The sequence below is a fragment of the Dermacentor albipictus genome, chromosome 5 (genome assembly GCF_038994185.2).
Source record: "Dermacentor albipictus isolate Rhodes 1998 colony chromosome 5, USDA_Dalb.pri_finalv2, whole genome shotgun sequence".
In the NCBI taxonomy this organism is placed as follows: Eukaryota; Metazoa; Arthropoda; class Arachnida; order Ixodida; family Ixodidae; genus Dermacentor; species Dermacentor albipictus.
The window spans coordinates 78,375,960-78,396,820 of NC_091825.1; the positions used below are offsets into that span (position 1 = coordinate 78,375,960).

Below are 20,861 nucleotides of genomic sequence, written 5' to 3' on the forward strand. Positions count from 1 at the left end.
GGCGAGCTTCTGGAGACAACTATGAAACGTATGCGTGCAACCTAACACCACAGCAACGTACAGCACAAACAAAATGTGCAGCACGAACAAGGTCAAAACCCATAAAAGGTAAACATGACGTGTCCTTGGAAATCTGTTCTTATCTGACATCAGGTCTAACATATCACTCATGCAAGACCCCATCCCACACTTCAAAAAGCGATAATTTGTAAAAGAAGTTCCACAAAGCTTAATGAGCATACATGCATGCTGGTTAATTTAGGCAAGTTGCTACTAGACAGAACTAGTAAATGTCCCGTTAATGATGGCATTATCGTTCCATTTATCACAGAGAGCTTAAACATTATCGGCTGTGGTACAGTTTGTTGTATAGCGGCATGATGCTTTCAGGAACATGAAGAGGGAATCTCAGCAAAATGTGTGCATGTAGATATTGAACGCACGGCATGCGGTTTTGTTCAAGACCATCTTCAAGGGTTTAAAGGGGATGGGAACCTCAAACAGTATAGATGACATTAAGGATGGCCATCTTTGGAAAGGCGCTGATGAAGTAAGCTCGTAAAACGAAGGGGACAGAGGAAGCAACGAGTACAACTGAACAAAGGCACTTATAATTGGGTGTTATGGTTGCATTATTTGCGCAGTTTGAGGCTTCAGTGAGTAGCCATGAGCCAGCCTGTTTCTTGTAAGGCCTGCACCTTGTAAAAAATAAAAAATTCTGGAAAAAAAAAAGTGCAGGCGATACACGAGTAAATACACAAGTAAATTGATAACTGCGTCATGTGCACGAAAGACAAAACAAATGCTGCTAAAGTGCTCAGCTTATCAAAGTTCACTTCAACAGTGTCTGCCTTAGAGGGGCACAACACAAACAATGCAGACTTCGTTACCCCAGCACAGCACAGCTTTGGGTGCGCTGCCGAGGCTTGCGAAGATAAGACTGTGACGACAGTTGACTGAACCATGCAACGAACTTGGGAGCAGAACCTGTCTTTGCCGTCTGCCGCTGATCTCCAAAATTGACTGCACGGGCCAGGTGCCTTGCGAGGGCGGATGCCCGCTGCCGCCATGGATCGCGTTGCGACCTGGATTGCTGGTCCATGCTCAGCTGGAATCCCAGCGACTGAAAGGGGCCCCGTACTTGGGGCATGCTTTTGACCCCAATGGGCCAGTTGCCTCCCGGCACCTGCACAATGGTTTCCTCCTTCTCACAAAGCAATCCCATGTTCCTGGCGGGTTAGAGGTCTTTCAGAGGACATTTAAAGAGAAATATTATTTGAGTTGTGTGAATAAACTACCATTCTGGAGTACAAAAATGGAAAGCAACTGCTAATGTGAGAGGAGGCTCATGAGGAGCTGAAAAAGAACCCACAAAAACAAAAGGAGGGCGGTGACGTGGCACCTTGAATATCTCACTCCAGCTAGTGGTCATGTCATGGACATTGACTGCATCTTTTTAGGCCCGGTCAATTTTTAGGCTACGAGATGGCCTGGTACACTGTATTCTAAAGGAGCCAAAGACTCAACTTGGCAAGTTTCAAGAGTTTCTACTGCGTCACGATGATCAAAACATGAGGAGATCCTCTGAAATCTGTGACGTCACAGTTATGTATCAGCACTGGGGTTCTGGAGCAAAATTCAAGAAGTGGAACTTTGACCTGTGCTTTCTCTTTTAATAATCGACCTCCTAGTGCAAAAATTAACTAAGATAGAAGTTTTAAAAAGAATACTTTATCAGCCTAAACTGATTTAATATTTATCTTTAGTGCGCACTTAAATCGTCGCAAACGTCTAACAGCTTGTGTTTTTTTTTTCTTTGTGCTCGCATCTGTTCTTGCTGGAAGCCCTTACGTTGTCTAACAGCACCAACAAATTGGCTGATTCACATGGCTAGCAGCAATGAAGATGTGACAGTGATAAATCATATTGAACTGCAGTGCAAACGGACTATGCACATGCAAGAGAATGGAGACACACACACGCACTACGGTCCTGACTGAAATTATTGATGCTATGTATCTCGACAAACGCAATGCCTCACAGTCATTAGCTATAAAAACATTTTAGAAATACTATAGCGGCTTTGTATACCCAAAGGTGCAAGCTCCTTTGAACACCTCCTGCATTCTTTTTTCTCTCTCTGTGCGTTTTGAATGCCTGGTTGATAGCAACTGCCAACATTGGGCCCCTTATTTCTAAAGCTCTCCATTATTGTCGCTTCCTCCCTGCTCTCCTTCCGATTCTTTCTATGCATTTGAAACATGCTTAATCAGGTTGTATTGCAGAATCAAATACACTGCTCACAATTTTCGACCGGTCATGAACAACCATAGACCATTTCTTTCACTTTCGCTCTCATTGATTAGTTGCTGGATGCACCTAGTTCAAACTGCAAACTGGTGGCTTTCATATTCAAGGGGATGTGCAGTGTGATGCCAAAGAGGTACAAGACATGTCCTAGAACTGAGCACTTTTGACTGTCGCAACCGGAAGCTGATTGACTGATCAATCAATTAATTGATTGATGGTGTTGAACATGATGTAAAAATGGCATAACAAAGGGTTCTAGATTAATTCTGACAACCAAGGGATCTTTATTGAGCACCTAATCTACTTAGGCATAGGAATGGGCGAACTGATGCAAGGCAAGCATAGTAGCGATCACTGGAACAGGCATTTGTCCTGCAACACATCTCAATTAGGCTGATTATGATGAATCTGCATGCACAAAGTGCTTTTTTTGGAATGCGGCTGCTGTGGTTGGGAATCAAACCCGTGACCAAGTGGGCACAGCACTGCAGCCCCAGTGCCACTGAGGAAGCATTGTACTGTCTTGAGTTTACTGCGCTACTCTGTTAGATGCCTCAATGTGCCTTGTGGCATTTACCGCAAGGTACAGTCTTTTTCAGACAGCACTGCTTCAATTCACAGACATGCCGACATCAAATGTTGAAAAATACTGCAGTTGAAGCGAAAGAATCGTAAAATTTCGTGAGGGAAAACATGGGGAAGGCGGGAGATGGAAATTCAAGACGATGAGCAAAACGAGAACAAGGTAGAAGCGGGAGCCAATGTTTCGACAAGTGGACTTGTTGAAATGTTGGCTCCTGCTTTTACCTTGTTCTCGTTTTGCTCACCATCTAAAATGCCGTGAGAAATACAAAAAAATTTTATTACTCAAGATTCTGACTGTGTTTAAAAAATATAGCAGTCTTTGTTTCGTAGGGTTAATGTGATCAAGCACTGTGCTCAATGGTCACAGCAAGAATGATCTGCGACACAAACAAACAGAAGTGCTCCTAAACTTGTTCATAACATATTCATGAAATGACAGCCAAAATATCCACTTGCTTTATGCATTGGTTCTACAAGATGTTTCGAGATGGTTCTACGAGAAACACGAGAAACATGAGGTCTGTAGAAACGAGCGGGTCTGAAAAATAAGACTGAAAAATCAGTGGGCAACAGTATTTTTATTCTTTTGAAGTGACTTGTGCAGGAGGCCAGACACAAATACAAAAAAAAAATCAGAATGATTGGTGTCAATACGACAAACATAAACAAGTTCTAAAAACAAGGCATCTTACAATAGGATCGTAAAAGGTTGTCAAGTATGGATTCATCGTCGTTTTGATTCACAAAATTTAGTTTTTGTGCATTTTCCCCTGTTGGCCCAGTGTGGCTACAGCGATTTTTAAGCTGGCAGAGAGTCTTTCAAGGAATCCAATCAAAAGTAATTTGTTTAGCCAGGGTGCACAAAATTATAGCATGAAGGACAGTGAGGATATCACTAGGTTGCAGCTTTGCTCAAGAAGTAATGCGGTGACAATAATTAGGTAGCACATTATCACGTGCCATAAGATTGCCATTGGTTTATGCATTACAGTGGCAGAAAGCATTTTGGTGCAATAAAATTCACTGGTGCACCACAGTTTTGTAGTACAGTGCATAGCGAAGAGCTTGTGTGAAAATATGACAAAAAATTTTAATGCGCTGTTCCGTGAGATTACGGATGAATATCTCGAAACTGGTAGTGGTTATGGGCACCTACTATATGGGTGTTAAGTATGAACCGACTGCTTTCAGAATGCAATAACAACTTTATGCTAATGCAGCTAATGTTTACAATACACAGGGCATTTTAGTAATTAAAGAATAAATCAGTAACTAGCACCGAATCTATGATCTACACAGGTACAAATAATGTGCCACAAGAAATATAAGGAAATAAAGAACGGCTTAATTACCTCAACTGCTCTGCAATTAAAGGCCAACAGCAACAAAATTTTGGGCAGTCCAAAAAATCTAGCTTCAAATAGTGCAGATATAGAGCCAGTCTTTGTGCAACATCTTGCTTTTGAAGTACGAGTGGATGCGTTACGAAAGACATGCAAAAGTGGACGTTTTTTTGGTACCAAAATAAAGGAAATGCCACCCTTGCTGCATACTGGAAATGACGCTTGACTTGGAACATGCCAACCCATGGCATGGCCTCCAACGTCGTGCCCACGTCTGCCTGTGGTGCAATGAAAAATCTCCGAGGCAATGTGTTTGAACTTAAGTAATATCCTCTAACCACCAGGTACATGCGTTGTCTGTTTAGGTGCCATGTGCCACGCAAAGGTTTCTAATTAAAAAAAAATGAGAAAATTACCAGCCCTGCAGCTTTGCCAAAATTACTTCCGCAGTATGTGCTACATATTCATTACCAATTCAACTGTAGAAGTTTCGTTGCTGTTGGCCTTTAAGAATTAATCCAACTGAGATAATGTCAGGATTCCTATTCTTTTCCCTAACAAGCTTCGTCAAAGGTGAGAGTGGAGCTTCACCCACATTGTCACCATGATTGGCTGGTCACGAGTGGCGGATAAGAGAATAAAATAGAGCAAAAAGAACCCTTACATTATGCTGTCCCTTGTGAACAACGCATTTCATACAAAATGGAAGAGACTGCGGTATCATGAAAATAGCGCTGGACACAAATGCACAACCTCTGCTCAAACATCCAATAACGTGCAAGTGTGAGCAAATGAAGTGACCTTGCTGGTCAAACCCTGCACGTGTTTCCCCTTTTACGCTTGTGTTTCTGCACTGCTTTATCAGTCGGTACGCATGCCTTCCATGCTGTTTCACCTTCTCCAGTAGCATGACGGCGGTCCCATGTGCGAGCAGTGGCCGCAGTTGGGTCCACGCATCGTCCATGCCCAGCCTAGCAAGGGTCCGGCGCAAGTGTGTGGCCTTGCCGCCCCCCCTGGGGACCTCCAGTGGGAGGGGCCTTATGTGCGCAGAGCCATGGGGAAAGCCCGAATGGACGACGCAGCTGTTGGGCCGGATCCTCGCAGCGACAGCCCCGCCTATCATCACGTGGCCCTCGATGTCGACAATGCCATGCAGGACGCGCAACAGCGCGCGCCCCATGAGACGCACTGCAGCTGGGTGCCGAACCACCACGACCACACGATCAGTTGCCAGGAACACCCTGCACATGTCACACCAGTTGTCGATGATCCCTAGCCCACCAAATTGAATTCATTACTTCAACTTTAAAATGCAAAGCTTTCTTTGCGGAGCAGAATGGGTATTGATGCGGCACTGGTTGGACTGAGAAGAGGAGGAAGACAGCAGAGGGGAGTGAGGCTGAGAGGAGGGTATGTGTAAGGCACAGTGCCGACTGAATCATTGCATCAGTGGTGATATCACCCCTGCCATGATGAATGCACACCTGCACTGAATCTTCATATTTAACTGAAATTAAATTCTTGGGATTTTACTAGCCAAAACCACGGTCTGATGGAGTGGGGAACACCAGATTAAGCAACGTACACACAATGCACAGGACACAGGCATTCTTGCATTTTGCCTCATCAAAATGCAGCCTCTGTGGCTGGGATTTGATCCCCTGCCTTTAAGCTTTGCGGCACAATGCTATAGCTACCACGCCATCACGGCAGATCACTTGGCCTTTCGTCCCTCCTTGAGGTTGGTGGGTTGTGTAACGCTACGGAGATGGCTGCAAATGAAGCGGCCCTTCGATTAGTGAAGAGTGATACAGCACTAGAAGCTGCTTTAGCCAAAGAAGGCGACACTCAACACTGGTGAGACCAAGCCACTCAAATAGCGAGAAGCTTGACAAACAACTTCAATGGTTTCGGCATAGTTTTTGTCAAATAAGTATTTCATAAAACGTCATGTGTGAAAAATGTGTACAGGCAAGCTGCACAGTGTGACATCCCACAGATGTGGTGGTGCTACGTGCCATAATATTCAGTGGAGGAAAAAAAAAAAAGAAACAAAACAATTAAAAAAAAACGGAAACCTCACTGCTATGATTTTTCTCAGAAGGCAAGATTATTATACCTGGCCAAGTTTTCAGAAGTTACTTGGCAATGATTACAGTTCCAAACAGCAAAAAAGAAAATCGTCATTAGCTCCTTTTGCCTGCACTATGTATCACCCTGGCCTTTTGTTCACAAATGTGAAGCTGGTCTATAGAAATATGTACTCTGTTACACTTTGACATCCTTGTACTCATTACATGTTATGAGCTTACTGAAAATGGCATTGCCATGCTACTGCAGCAATAAGGGTGGCACGGCCCACTTCTTTTTTAGCTGGGTCCTCCCCACTCCAAAGCAAGTTCTGTAAAACTGTCTGGAATAAAGTAATAAACATGTAAATGATAACACAATATTTAAAAGAAGTTTAGTATGCCATGGCTTTGGATGAAGAAGCAAAGGTAACTGAAGTGCTTAGCTGAGCCTTTTGGCATGCCAGGTTATGGAACATACAAGAAGGTAAACACCTCCCTACCCCCCTAGAAAAGGAATAAAAAAGACTAAAACAGTTGTGAACATAACGACAGCAAAAGGTTGCAAGCCCTCAAAATGTCTGTATAATACTGCAAAAGGCTTCACTTTAAACAAGCTTCTGCAAATGCATGCATCACATTGTGCTCTTAAAAAATTCCAGCTCAAAGAATTTAAAATCTGATCTGTGAGTCAAGCATGTTGGCTTTTATACATGACTCATCGAAGGTTCCAGTGTAATTGCTGGCGCCCACGTGGTTTTCAGAAAGCACTACACAATTCACTATGTGCATACAATCAGATTACAGAAAGCTTTGGTGACAACAGCCAACAGATAGAACTATCGATAACATTTGAGAAACTTCTCGTATATGCAGGTGCATTCGCGCATCAAGGGATGACATTTAACATTTGTAAGTTGGTGAAAAGCAGTCACCAGATAAAGAAGTGAGCAGACGACGCGTGGCACTCTGGCGCCATCTCGTAGCGACTGTCGCAGAACTCAATGTGTGTGGCACTACGCTTTCCTCCTCGTGCTCTCTTTGCTATCACCGACTTTCATTCCCTGCTGCGCTCCGCATTGCTCGTTCATCCTTCGTTATTGTGCTAATTCGCTCACTTATGCTGAGGCTCGCCGCAGGAGCTGGCACCCACGAGCTACGTTCTAAAAACAACAGCTCTATACAATGTTCATTAAAAAAAGAACACATGTGGGTGTTGTGCAGTAAAATTTTGCCCATATTCATTAGCAGTGTCTCTTTGATATGGCCACGACAACTTGGCCACATTCAAGTTGCGCACCCATTGCACTTCATATTAGAAACTGTGCGCCATACCGTGGTGTAGTTCAGTAACAACAGGCAGCGATCATTGTGGCATGAGTAGACGTTTGTAGCCTGAGGTGTCTGCAACTTGCTGAACTCTTTCCTTATCACTGAACAGATGACCTCCTGCAGGGTTTCAAGGTTGCTTGGAAAGCCTCCACAGAAGACATGGGCACGTGCACAGCTGGCCTCATGATTTTAATGGCGAGCCCGCTGTTCCGGCGTCTTTCAGGTGGTCGTTGCTTCAGATCTGAACTCGGCAACCGTGCACAGTGGGTTCCGCATGAGAACTGCAAAGAACTCTTGCTTTACTCCATGCATGAGATAGTGCAGCTTGTTACCTTCGCTCATGTTGGGATCAGTACGCTTGAACAGGCGGGACATGTCCTCGATGTACATTGCCACATTCTCGTTTGTGAGTTTGTTCCTTGCTTGAAGTGCAACTTCTGCCTGTTCTTTATGATCCGCGCTGGCATATGTATCTAGCAGTTGTCGTCAAAATTCCTCCCAAGAGGACAGAAAGGGTTCGTGGTTTTCATACGACGTTTTTGCAAAGTCCTCCAAAGCGAAATATCTGTGGTGGAGCTTCTGTCGCTCAATCCACTCATTAAAGTTCGCCACCCTCTCGAACAGTTTCAACCAGTCTTCAAATTCTTCGAATGAGTTACCACTGAATGTTGGCAGCTTGTGAGGTTGGCTTACAACCAGTTGTGCCAGTGTTACCTGGCTAGTCATTGTGGTGGTGTCCATTTTCCGTGTTTCCCTTGGCGTGAAGAGAAGAGGGCCGAATTCAGGTGAGTCACCTCGAAGACTGTGGCTGACCCACTGGTGCACAGGTGTCAGTTCCATGGGATAGACTTGCTGGTGGTTGGGGCTATGCTGACTTGTGTTCGTGGGGCTTCGACTCTTATCCAGCACCTCGACCAGTAATGTAGCGATGTTGAGGAACACAGGTTAATAAAAAAACGATATTTATTAAGGGCGAACCTGCGCCCACAACTTGGTCACTATTTTCATGAAAACGCCCGTCAGTCGCGTTCCAAAACTGGCGTTGAGCTGTCTTCAACCTTATCCTCACGTGATCCCTTGTTGGCGTGGCACATGCGAGCCAGGCCCAACCGGCTACTAGTGCCACAATGATTGCTGCCTGTTGTCACTGAACTACACCATGGTATGGTGCGCACAGTGTCCAATACAAAGGGTGATGGGCGCGCTACTTAAATGTGGCCAAGTTGTCATGGCAATATATTTGATCAAGGATGACTTAATATTGAAAGAATAAACTTATTTTCAGCCATACACTGGTAATTTAGGACTGAGAAGATTAAAAGCCCAAAGCTGGGTTTGATAAGATCGGTTGTGTGTCCTCTGCACCACACAGTCACCAGCCTATTTGCACTGGCCGCCCCAGCATTCCAAACTTCACGCTCACAAAATGGTTAATAAAAACATAGCTTTATCCACCAACATCACTAGGGACTGAGCTACACTCCTGTGCCAATCAATGTGTAGCTATACTCATGGATGACTTTCGGTAGCAATGAAAGGAAAGCTACAGGGGTCGGCGCTTAATTACACGTCACTGCACCAAGAAGTCTGGCAGCATTTGACAGCATTTTCAGTTTCTTGGAACAAATACTGAATCCTGAATCAGCATAGCTTCCATGCACAAAGGTTTTACATTTGTGCAAGCACGAAGAGAAGAAAAGTAAGTCAAATTTAACGCTCGGTGCTGTATTTTGTCTTATCTTGCGTTTGTATATAATATGTTTATATGTTCTCCTCCGCAGCTTCAACGCAGACGAAAATGTGGGACTTTCAAGAGTGCTCTGGCCTATGCGCGTTTTGCTTCTATAGCTTCCTCTTCATTGCCACAGAAAAATGTCCGCAAGTATAAGAGCCACGTATGCTTAACGAACTTGCGTAACACTTCTGCCTAGCAGTTGTTGGGGGGCTTCATATGCTACCCAGACCTTGAGGGTGGCATTTGTACATGTACTTAAAAGTGCATAGCTAGGAATACTGTAACGGACGAAGGTGACTTTGTGAGCACCTCGAAGAAGTTGTTTCGGAGACGATAGTGCCATTAATTGAGGGGCAAACAAAATGCCACTGTCCACAATGAAAGCCTGCTGCTATCACAGTAAATGAGTTCAGAGCTAGATGAATTTTTGAACATTGTTAACGTTTTCTTTTTTTATGCAGGTTTTATATACAGATGGACTTTGTTATAAACCAAGTTTCATCTGGCAGAAAAATATCTATGTTACAGCTGATATTCATTATAAACGTATAATCATAACATGCTGATATTAATGAGAAACATTTCATATTTACTCTGCTATATTCGATAACCAGTTATATCTGTGTTTGTTTCATTGAGGTTTGATTGTATTATGCCACACAGAATGTTAATTCATCCGAAAAGTACGCCAATTTTGTACGAGCAAGTGTAATCAACTGGCTAATGCCAACATCCTCCAATATTGACAATGGAGAGCTCATGAACATAAATAGCTGCTAAAATGCAAAAAAAAAACTTCCCCTTACATTCCATGCTGGTAAGCTGTTATGTGACATCAACAGACATGTTAGAGTTTACTAATAAAACCAAGAAAACGGTAAAGCCAATAAAACAGCCAGCTGCCTGTATGTACCAGGTGCTCACCTGAAAGTATTGTCGTCTCTGTTGTCTTCCTCGCTGTTGCCCTGAAGAACAAAAACTTCAGAATGAGACACTTCTATGTTTCGTATTTTTTAGATGCTTTGGATAAGCTGTTACCATGACAATCACAAAAACCACACTAAGGCTTTAGTTCATGGCGTGCTTAAAAGAACATTAAAGAAAAGTATTAAGTTTAGTCAGATGAATAGATAGTACATCTATAAGTCTACCATATCTTTTTCTGTGCCAATAGATGACTTTGTTGCATAGAAAATCGCCACCAAAAGTCCCACTACTGTGCCTCAATCGGAATGGATAAGTTGACGTAATTTCTATGTTTCCTCCCTCTGTGTCACCATAACATGAATCGGCAGAAGATACGCGTTTTGGAGCATCCTACGTGAGGCTCAACATGAGTGAAATACATATAAATGAAGAAGAGATGCCCTTTATTTGACTTTGCAGAACACTATTAGGTTGCGATGAATCAGTTCTGGGGAAGCCCACAAGGTGGATGCAAGTTCACGAAAGAAAGAAAAGAGTCATACACCCTACAAAGGAGGCCCATTTGCTTTCCTCGGAAACCACTATAACACTACTAAGTTACATACCAGACGTGCCAACTAAATGTGACCAAGAAAAGAAAAATAACCAAGGAATTTATGCGACCAGCACCCATTGTTATATTGATGGGCTTTTGTTACTGCTAGTCAAGAGGCATTTTTTGTTTGTGAACAAGCAACTAATATTTAAGTTTAATTAGCCAACATTATTTACCTCACTTATTAGATAAGATGTGATAATGCCAATCCTACATTGCTTTAAATCCAGTTATCGCCCTTGTTTCAACATCCACCACATTTTTTTTACTGACATCCTGTTGATTACATAAGTTCATAAATCATTGCTAATTAGACATTTTCGTGCACAATGAAAAAGAAATACTGACTGACAACCATGAACAACACACCCATCAACATAAAGTGAACGCCTTTCGTGTAATACCCTCATTTTGTTTGTTTTTTAATTCTTGGTGGCATTTAGTTGGCATAGCGGAGCACCACAGAATAAATGCGAAGTTCCTTTGTTAGTCAATAAAGGGAAAATATGTGTTTACTGGCTTTCTGACCAGCATCGACAATCAATATTTTGCACAAGCTCAATTATTAGGGCTGCCCCATAAAGTCAATGTAAAATGGTGACCGATGTTTTGAATGCCAAACAATGTTTTTTTAAATTTTTTTGATCTATCTGCGGAAATCGTGTCATAGACATCATTGCTGCAAAATTGTTTCCGTGTTCTCTGATCCTTTACGACTGCCATTCGACCGCTAAAACCAAAACTTAACATCCTCGGTTTGCATTTTGCACCCGCAAAAGTCTGATTTTGTATGGTGTGGTTGTGCAGAATATAGAGCACCCAGAGTGCAAACTTGAGTGATAAAATTATGGTATTAAATGGAACACCCATCTTTGTGGTAATGGTGACATCCAGTTAAACGAAATGCACTCGCATACAGACATGCACTGACCTGCTCATCAATGCTACCAACTGGACTGCCATCTTCACAATCCTGCAGCAAATTTTGCGATTGCAGCAGCAGTCTGTGCACTTCCCTCTGACTGCACGCATCTGCGTTATCGCTTTCATCAGATGTGGAGCTGTCGCCGCTGCCAGGTAAATCCTCATCACCAGATGCATCCTCCAGACCGGCGTTTTCACTATCACTCTCACTGTCACTACTGTCACCACCTCCCTCCGATGATTCGTATTCTTCAAAGGTAGGCTGAACTGATTTGGCGGCAGGTGTCTTGCGCCGTTCCTTCAGTTTCTTCCGCGGAGACAAACCTTCATCCCATTCTTGACTGTCTTCAGAAACATCCCGGCCTTCTTCGAAATCCCCGTCCATGGTGGTTTTCTCTCGAGACTCCCCTCCGCTCGCTGTCGGGAACAGGCTGCCCTGCCTTGCTACACGTGCTGAAACGCTGCCACTGGATCTGGATGTCACCGAGAGGGTGCCAACGGCACTTGACTCCATCAGTGTTACAGTCCATGGATGTGGGTCACGTAACGGCTTGACTATCCGACCGGCTTGCAAAGCTCGCCTGAGTCGGGGCATCAGTTTCCGACCGAGCATCTTTCTTCGCCGCCGCTGCTGCGAGATCTTCCGCCGCGTTAGCGCCCGCATTTGACCACCTGCAGCTGGCAAAGGAAAACAGCCCTTGTTACAACGAGTGGGTGGTTCGATCAGTGGCAACAGCTTCTTGTTAACCATTTTGCAATCTAATAAAGTGACACTTGTGCTGAAACAAATTTGTAAAATTTCTAAATAATTTGCAATGCGTAATCTATCGTCGTTAATATGATGGGTGTTTGAGCAGGAGCGTGGTGCATAGTCCATTCTGAGAATGTCGTCGTTTCCACCTGGAAATCTGTTATCACTCGGTGAATCTGCATGCGGTGGCGAGTATTGAGATAAAAACATGATTAATTCTCGAAGCGACAAATTTCACGATCTTAGCCGTAGGCATCAACAAACCACGACCACAGTGGACATGCGGTTCAAGGGATACCGAGGTAAGGCAGTAATTCAAGCTAATATATGTCATGCTGGCACTAAGCACAAGGGCCAATAAATAATCACTAACCCGCCCAGCATTCTGCATATACTAGGAATCTGAGCGGCGCTATAATGACAAGGACGCAGTACTGTGTGTTGTATCTTAAGTCCGTCCTTGTCACTTTTGCGCCACTCTGGGGCTAAATTCATAAAGCTCTTCCTTCGTAAGTTCGCTTTACCATAGGCCGGCCGCCTTCGCTAACCACCGGGAACAGATGTAATTTTCTTTTTCGAATAAATGTAATAAAATCGTATCTTGTGGAAGGATGCAGATGTGTTCTGCCGTGTCCGCTTCGCACAAAACGCATAAAACATGCGCTGTCCATGTGCACCTTACTTTCTCTCCGGTTTTCACTAGGAAGCATGCTTCTCCATCTTTGCGTGTTACGAGGCGTCCCACGAATGCTTACATTGTTCAATTGTCTACTCACCGCAAACCACGTTGCTTACTAAATCTACTAAAGCAAACTTTTAGATGCGTTGCCGCGATCAAGCGTGATTATCTCCCTTTCTACACTACTTTCACACTGTACTTGGACGAAAGTTGCTTCTGACCGCCATGCGCAACGCGTGATGATAATACCGATGAAACTGAGAAGGAAACCATACAAACCTAGCCGAACTGATAGGAAGAGTTGTCTATACGGCTACTAAAAACAACATAAAAGTTTCATTTCATCTGGCGCAATTTCATGAAGCAACATTTATCCAACTAGACCTTTAGCTGCACAACAATGCACACTGTAGCTCCAAACTGCATATGTAAAGTGGCAACGCTGAACTAAGATACAAATAAAAACGGCAATCAAATAGCAGCAGAAGACGAATGCTTGCCGCTGTGTTCGTGTGCTCTGTCGAGACTTCCTTATCGGGGAGCCGATGTCGCAGCTGTGCGTAGCGCTCCGTCTGCGGGTCTGAAAGCCGTGAGTTTGTCCCCGGTTATCCCTCATCGCCTGCGGTTTTCGCGCGAAAGCAACCGAGCTGTGTCGAGACGCACCAGCGTGCGCGGTAGGAGTGGTTTCGGTTTTGGCGCCAGTACAGCGAGTCTTCGCGGCTGCGTCCTAGAATAAGGATACATGCAATATTTCGGAGTGCTACCCGCTTTCGGTCAGTCTAGTTGTCATTTACAACCGACCGTCGCCGGCCAACGCAACTCGCCTTCTAAAATCATACCGTTTGCGCTCTAGCTGCGTTCGACGCGCACGCGTACGTTGTGACATGCGCGTCTAGCTGATTTTATTAATTTATATTTTTGAGCACATTGGCAGTTGTGACATGCTTATTGTTTTCGTTAAAACTGGAGCCAGGTTAAAAAAAAAATTTTGTCCAGTAATGCGCTGCGCCAGTCTCGGCTCCGTTTTTTCACTATTATTAGCATGCTCGGTTGTCAAGATCAGCGAAGCGGTGCAAAATAATTTAATTATAGGAACAAAAGGATCGATAGATCCCTTAGCTGAGTCCTTTTTTTCCTCGAATTCGTGCGATGAATGCGATGACATGAGTGTTGTTTCTCATTAGAGGCTGCATGAATTAAGTGTGCATCAATTGATCCGCAACGTCTCTCTGCATGAATTCGTCTCATTTAGATGAATGTTACATATTCATACTTTTATTCCGTGATGCTTAGGTATTTTTGTTCTTAGTCTAAACAATTTTCCGTGTATGATTATTAGGCGTTTGAGGATAAAATATACTTTCCGCGCCTGCGCCGGCATATGACACACGAAGTTTACAAAATTTTGTATGGCTTTCAGAAGCACATATTTGCCTTCTTGCATAGTATCCGTTCCATACAATATACTTGTACCACAGATGGGTAGGGCTGGAATAAACTATACATAGCAGAAGGGTTGAAATCTGAGCCAGTTGGTACATATATACTTGAACGAAAAAACCAGTCAAAAACACAAAGGACAAGAGGAGAAGTTCACATCACAACGACTGGTTAGAAAGACGCCCAGGGAAGAAGAAATGCTTTGCAGAAGGGTTGAAATCTGGGCCAGTTGGTACATACTTGAACGAAAAAACCAGTCAAAAACACAAAGGACAAGAGGAGAAGTTCTCATCACAACGACTGTTTTTTTTTTTTTTTTAGAAAGACGCCCAGAAGAAGTCGTTGTGATGTGAACTTCTCCTCTTGTCCTTTGTGTTTTTGACTGGTTTTTTCGTTTAACCTATACATGCCAGTACTCACGTCCTGAATAAATGATCTTGAGGAAAATGAAGGTGCAAAGAGATCTGTAGCACACAAAAATATTGTGAGGAGGCAGGCCAAGTGCACATCTCTTAGTAGAAGTACTAGTTGTTGAAAAACTTTATTATATACAGAAACTGGATGGGCTGCTACCCCAGTTCCCCAGTGAAAATTATCCTGTATACTCGGCTAGCACAAAAGATATATACAAGACTACTTAATTCTATACTGACTCACCAAAACACACAATTTAAAGACGCACTGAAAGATCCATTTAGTTATATTATAGGGTAAAAATCTCCTACATCTCTGCTGATGTCCGGTTCACACATGTTTATTCCAAGGAGTTCTATAATCTTTCTCAAAGTGGGTTAGGGAAACCTTGTCTTGATTAGGGCTATCAAAATGTATGTACTCTACCAAGTACTCTATCATATTTTAGGCATAGGAACAGATATAAAGGTTTTAGGCAGATGTTTCTATCCGCTCTTATGCTGTTGTACCCTTTGCCGCTCTTCCTCATGCTCTTCTTTTCCTTGTCTCTGCATTTCAGCCTACACGTCTTGGCTTGTGGAATGGAGGTTCACTCTTTCTTAACACAGAAATGACAGCTATGACAGCAACAACAAAATTTTCTTGTAAACGTTCAAGCGATCTGAATGTTTAGGCGCACATGCATGGGCAAAGTTCCAGTGCACTGTTTTGCAGAAGAGACGACACTTTACAGAACGAGAATACAATCAAATATTATTTGAAATGTCAAGATTGGAACACATGATTATCTGTACATGTACATTCTTTGTCAAAAGTATACGAAGTATACTATGTTGCCTGTGTTTGCTAGGCTGTTTAAGAGAGTTCCTGTGGTATGCCGTAAGTTCCAACAGCCTGGGGGAAAAGAACTCTTGTATTCGCAATCCGGCTGGCTGAATGGTTAGGAGCACCACAGGAACCACACCACACAGCTGAACATCATATACAGTGAGGGAACAGAGTAGTCCATATATTTTTGCATAAGGCTGTATCTGCAGCATGGGCCCAATGATTCGTGAAGTAGACTGGTTATTTCTTGGTTAATCCACAGTTAGCTCACTTCTAGCTTGCGTCTGACGCACACGCAAGCAGTGCTACGCCATGTACCCATTGGTGGTTTTCATGCATACACTTTTCTCCATGCATGCTCTTCTCGGCACACTGCAATGGAGAGCTGTTGGACATTTTGCTTCAAGTTGAAGAAACAAGTGCTGCACGCGTACATCCAACAGCACTGATGAATGCAACAAGACAACGAAGAAGAAAAGGAGATTCCATCATGCTGTCGATTTCATCCAGTGGCATCGATGTCTTAATTAGAAGTCCTTCCGTGGCACGTGCTGCCAAAGCATTAGCTAGTGCAATCATGAAAAAAAGAAAAAAGCAAACACACCATAGCATAAGCGAGAGCACACATGAGGGCAGACAACACTATGCACAGAGGTTTGCTGCTTGGGCACCTGTCAAATGCAAGTGTAAGCTGATATAACTGTCTGCGATAGCACCACCAGCCTTGTAACAATGAGTAAAAACATTAATGATCTGCAGGAAGTGGGAGCCTAAAACATCCCGTATTAATGTTAAGTTAGTGGTAATCATTGGTATCTGCATAACACCCAATGGTTATCACTAAATTAACTATACATAATTATGCTGCAGACATTGGACATTCTTGTCTTTGACTCAAAAGCTCTAGGGCTGCACAGATTTGAAAGTTCTAGACAGGCATCTCCTGACATATTGACACATTACAATGCGTAGTTACCATATATATGTGTAATCGCTGCACTTTGTTTTTATAGAATCTTGGCTGATTGCAGCCCCTACAGAAATCAGGCCAATGGCAGCCTGCTAAAGGTTCATACTGTTTGTGCAACTGTAGCAGAGTGTAAGAGAGGCACAAGTGACATGTTATAAACATTTCTTTATTATCACTCAATTTTGCTTTTGCTTTTGTCACTCCCGGAAGAGCCCCTGGAATGTCACCGATCTGACTGGAAATACTGCCAACACAGCCGAGACAATGTGCCACACAAATAAATAATGGTGTTGTGGCGTTGACGGAAAAGCAGCTAGCGTCATCTAATGGCAACTGAACTAACTTCGCTTTCCATTGGCACATTTTGAATTTTTTCCCTAAATTTTGCCCTCCAAAGGGGGGTGCAACCCTTACATGAGGGTGCCCCTCATACTAGTATATAGGGTATTTTCAACCATATTTTACTAAGCACTGGACAATCAACTGAAATTCAGATGCCAGGAAGTCAGAACGTGTTAGACTGTGCCTTTCTGTTTCTGTGTTAGCTAGTGTGTATGACACTGGCCTGATTTATTCCCTGGGGTCTAGTTTTGGGCTAGTGATGGGACACCACAGATTCATGTAATATTATGTAAGAAATGTTCTAGTTTTGTTTGCACTCCAGTTCACACTATTCATGTTGCTTGAGATATCTGAACAAAGAAGACTCTTTGCTATAGAATCAGCAACAACATTAAAAAAACGTTCATATACAGTAGGCACATCTTGTTTTAAGTTACAAATCGATATCGGTGACAATCTGGTGAAATACAATCACTGACAAAAACAAGTATATGTTTGTCTGTCACTATACAGCTGCATGAATATCAAACATAGGTGCATTTTTACTACTGGAGGTTTATAAATCACAGCTGTTTCTGACCATCTCACTATGCTCTGGAAGGTTTAAATTATGAAATCATTGAAATACCCAAAAGGATTGTTTGAGTGAATGAATTTGTCTTCAAGATGCACTCTAACGTGGCAGGCCAGCCAAAAACTGGAGATTTGTTTGAATCGTTCAGAATTTTGAATTATCACACATTGCACAATTACTGTTCGACTGCATCAGAAAGCTTAGGTATCTCAATACCATTCATGCCTGCCGCATGCACAGGTGAAAAAAACAGCAGTTACTGGCTGGCACTGGTACAGTGTTCTCATAATCTTAGTGGGGTTGGTGCGTGAATTTTGTACAAGTGTCAGGGAGCAATGGTCAGGAATGAGCGAAGTGTGTTTTCACTTCTTTCTGTGCTGACATTATTTTGTTTTGAATTTCTGTAATCCCCCTGTGGGCTAGCAGTAAGCTGCTGCTGCTGGTGATGATGATTAAGCTCTAGTGTTTGCATAATGAGGAAGTTCCAGACCTTTGAGTGTGTTCTGTGACGTAGCCCTTGCCAGAAAAACATAACTATAATCAACAGGAAGAAAAGCAGGTGGCATACAAGAGCACAAATTAGCAGTGTTTTTTAAAGGTTAATAAGCATTCATCACACAAAACAAAGTAAGAAAATGGCTGCCCAGAAATTAGCAGTCTGATATCACTGAATGTTGGTCGAAGCTGAAAAATAAGATGTGTGATGCCGTTTGTGTCCTAAAGCTTATTATGCGAGTTTCACCACAGTGCAGAACACAGGGAAGGTGATGTGCACAAACCATCAAATTTGTATCACTTATGACCGTACAACATTTCTTATATATCTCACTATGCCAAAAGAGTTGTGATTAGTGAGAGCTCTGCAATTTAACTCTGCTGTGTCTCCTAACGCAGGAAGCTACAGCGGCTGGATTGTGGGTCTGGCCAAGTGGCAATGCGCAGCTCCTCCCAGACTTCTTCGCAGCAAAGCCCGGGGGGCACGGAGTACCATCCTGAAGGCTACGGCGAGCACGACCAGCTGCCCATCGTGTACAGTGATGCTTACAACATCTCCTTCTATGGCCTGGAGAAGGTGCACCCCTTTGACGCAGGAAAATGGGGCAAGGTGTTCACTGCACTCAGGCGTGAGTATCCTGCACATGTATGATGTAACATCATGAATAAATCAAACGTAAGCATAAAAGTTAACAAATATGTAATTATCAATGCACTTGTCAGAATCTATTTGAAGCAAAGCTTTTGTGAAGTGGTTAATTAAACATTATATATAAAACTAAATGTGATCTTAATAAAACTTCTTCTTGGGGAAGTTGTATATGTGTGTATTTCTCCCTCATGCATGTCTTTATAGTGCCTCAAAATCATGTTTTCTAAATGTGATGTGTACACTCGCCTTTATTATCATCCCATGCAACATGCAATCTTATTCAGTAGTTCATGCAATGCACAGGTCACAATTTTAATATTGTGCAATGTTTATGAAAACGTTAAAACACAACCGGACACAGATGAAAAAGGCACATAATACACAAATACAGGTACTATATATATATATATATATATATATATATATATATATATATATATATGTATGTATATATATATGATGATGTCACAGTCGGTAATGTGGGAAGAATAGGATGCTTATGGTGGCCTTGGAGACGACGAAGAAGAGTTTAGTATTATCGCTGCTCTACGCTTGTGGGCTCGGCCATTAAAAGCCATCTGTGAATAGATGCCCACTTCCTCCTTCCCGTGACATCACACACACACACACACACACACACACACACACACACACACACACACACAAATATATATATATATATATAGTTGCAGACGTCACATATGAAGAAGAGAGACAATGCTGCACAAACAAGATGGCTGTCATGACTGATTCCACCTCCACATGTCAAATCGCCTTTTTCTGACTGGCGCCACTCTTGGTTGCGCTGCAACATAACCCCGCTTGAAAAAGTGCTGTCTTGGTGCTAAATATATAGGAGGTGAACTTGTGGCAAAGTAAGGCTTCAGCCGGGACACATGCACAACGTCCATGGGGACATGCGAGTCCAGGGGAGTATCTCATAGTTCACATCGTCAAGCTGATGCACTATTGTGTAGGGCCCTGTGTAGCGCAGCAGCAGCTTTTCAGACAAGCCGACGTGGCAACGTGGTGACCATTGGAGGACAACGAATTAAGGAAGAAATCAAACAACTCGATGTCTACTGTCAAACCAGATCTTCTGCGCGCCATGAGACTCAGTGAGCCATGATCTGGCAATCTGGCATGCTGCGTGAGCCCGGGCGAAGACGTCTTGGGCATATTCAATGGGAGTGTTCGTCGAGGAAGGAAGCAGTGTGTCAAAGGGCAAAGAAGGGTGGCAGCTGAACAGAAGGTAAAAGGGTGAAAAGTCAGCGGTCTTGTGACGGGATGAATTATAGGCGAAGTTCACCAAGGGTAACATGCTGTCCCAATCACTGTGATTGTCAATAATGTACATAGAGAGCATTTCTGTCAACATGTGATTGAGCCGCTCCGTCAGTCTGTTTGTCTGCAGGTGTTGGGCAATGGAAAGCTTGTGCTCAACAAAACAGGAGCGATGTAGGTCTTCAACTGCTCTGGACAAGAAGGTGCAGTCGTGATCAGTAAGGAGCTGCCGTGGTGCAACGTGATGAAGGATGGCGTCATGTAAAAGGAAATCTGCCACCTCACTGTCACAACTTGTGCGCAAAGCTGGCGTGATCATGTACCAGGTCGCATAATCAGTCACGACGATGACCCACTTATTGCCAGATTTCGATGTCAAGAAAGGGCCGAGAAGATCCAGACTGATGCGAAAGAATAGTTCTGAGGGCACATTGATGGGGCGAAGGCGTCCAGCGGGCAGCACAGCAGGTTTTTTACAGCGCTGACAGGGCACACAGGCTGCAACGTAGTGGTGTACAGAGCAGTACAGGCCTGGCCAGTAGAAACGGCGCCGTACGCGGTCGTAAGTACGCGAAACACCGAGGATGGACTGCAGTGGGGGCTTCATGCAAC

At 43.4% G+C, this 20,861-nt stretch overlaps 2 protein-coding genes across 8 annotated transcripts in view; one reads left to right on the top strand and one right to left on the bottom strand.

Moving 5' to 3' along the window:
* Window positions 1–14,052, bottom strand: part of LOC135921201 (uncharacterized) — a 58,046-nt gene extending 43,994 nt beyond the window's left edge. Inside the window, exons 1-5 of one of the 5 annotated variants that reach the window (XM_065455518.2) lie at window positions 13,914–14,052; window positions 11,828–12,498; window positions 10,299–10,339; window positions 5,134–5,479; window positions 988–1,186 (exon numbers count right to left, since the gene is read on the bottom strand). In XM_065455518.2, coding sequence (XP_065311590.1) covers window positions 988–1,186; window positions 5,134–5,479; window positions 10,299–10,339; window positions 11,828–12,484 — 1,243 coding nt within the window. In that variant the 5' untranslated portion in view covers window positions 12,485–12,498; window positions 13,914–14,052. Of the gene's footprint in view, window positions 1–987; window positions 1,187–5,133; window positions 5,480–10,298; window positions 10,340–11,827; window positions 12,499–13,253; window positions 13,297–13,347; window positions 13,490–13,529; window positions 13,668–13,913 lie in introns of those variants that run through there. The other 4 variants (XM_065455515.2, XM_065455517.1, XM_065455514.1 and 1 more) reach the window with 4 other exon arrangements.
* Window positions 13,693–20,861, top strand: part of HDAC11 (Histone deacetylase 11) — a 47,859-nt gene continuing 40,690 nt past the window's right edge. For 2 of the 3 annotated variants that reach the window (XM_065455519.2, XM_065455521.2), the window contains exons 1-2: window positions 13,694–13,839; window positions 18,713–18,942. In XM_065455519.2, coding sequence (XP_065311591.1) covers window positions 18,753–18,942 — 190 coding nt within the window. In that variant the 5' untranslated portion in view covers window positions 13,694–13,839; window positions 18,713–18,752. Of the gene's footprint in view, window positions 13,840–18,712; window positions 18,943–20,861 lie in introns of all 3 variants that reach the window. The other variant, XM_065455520.2, reaches the window with a different exon arrangement.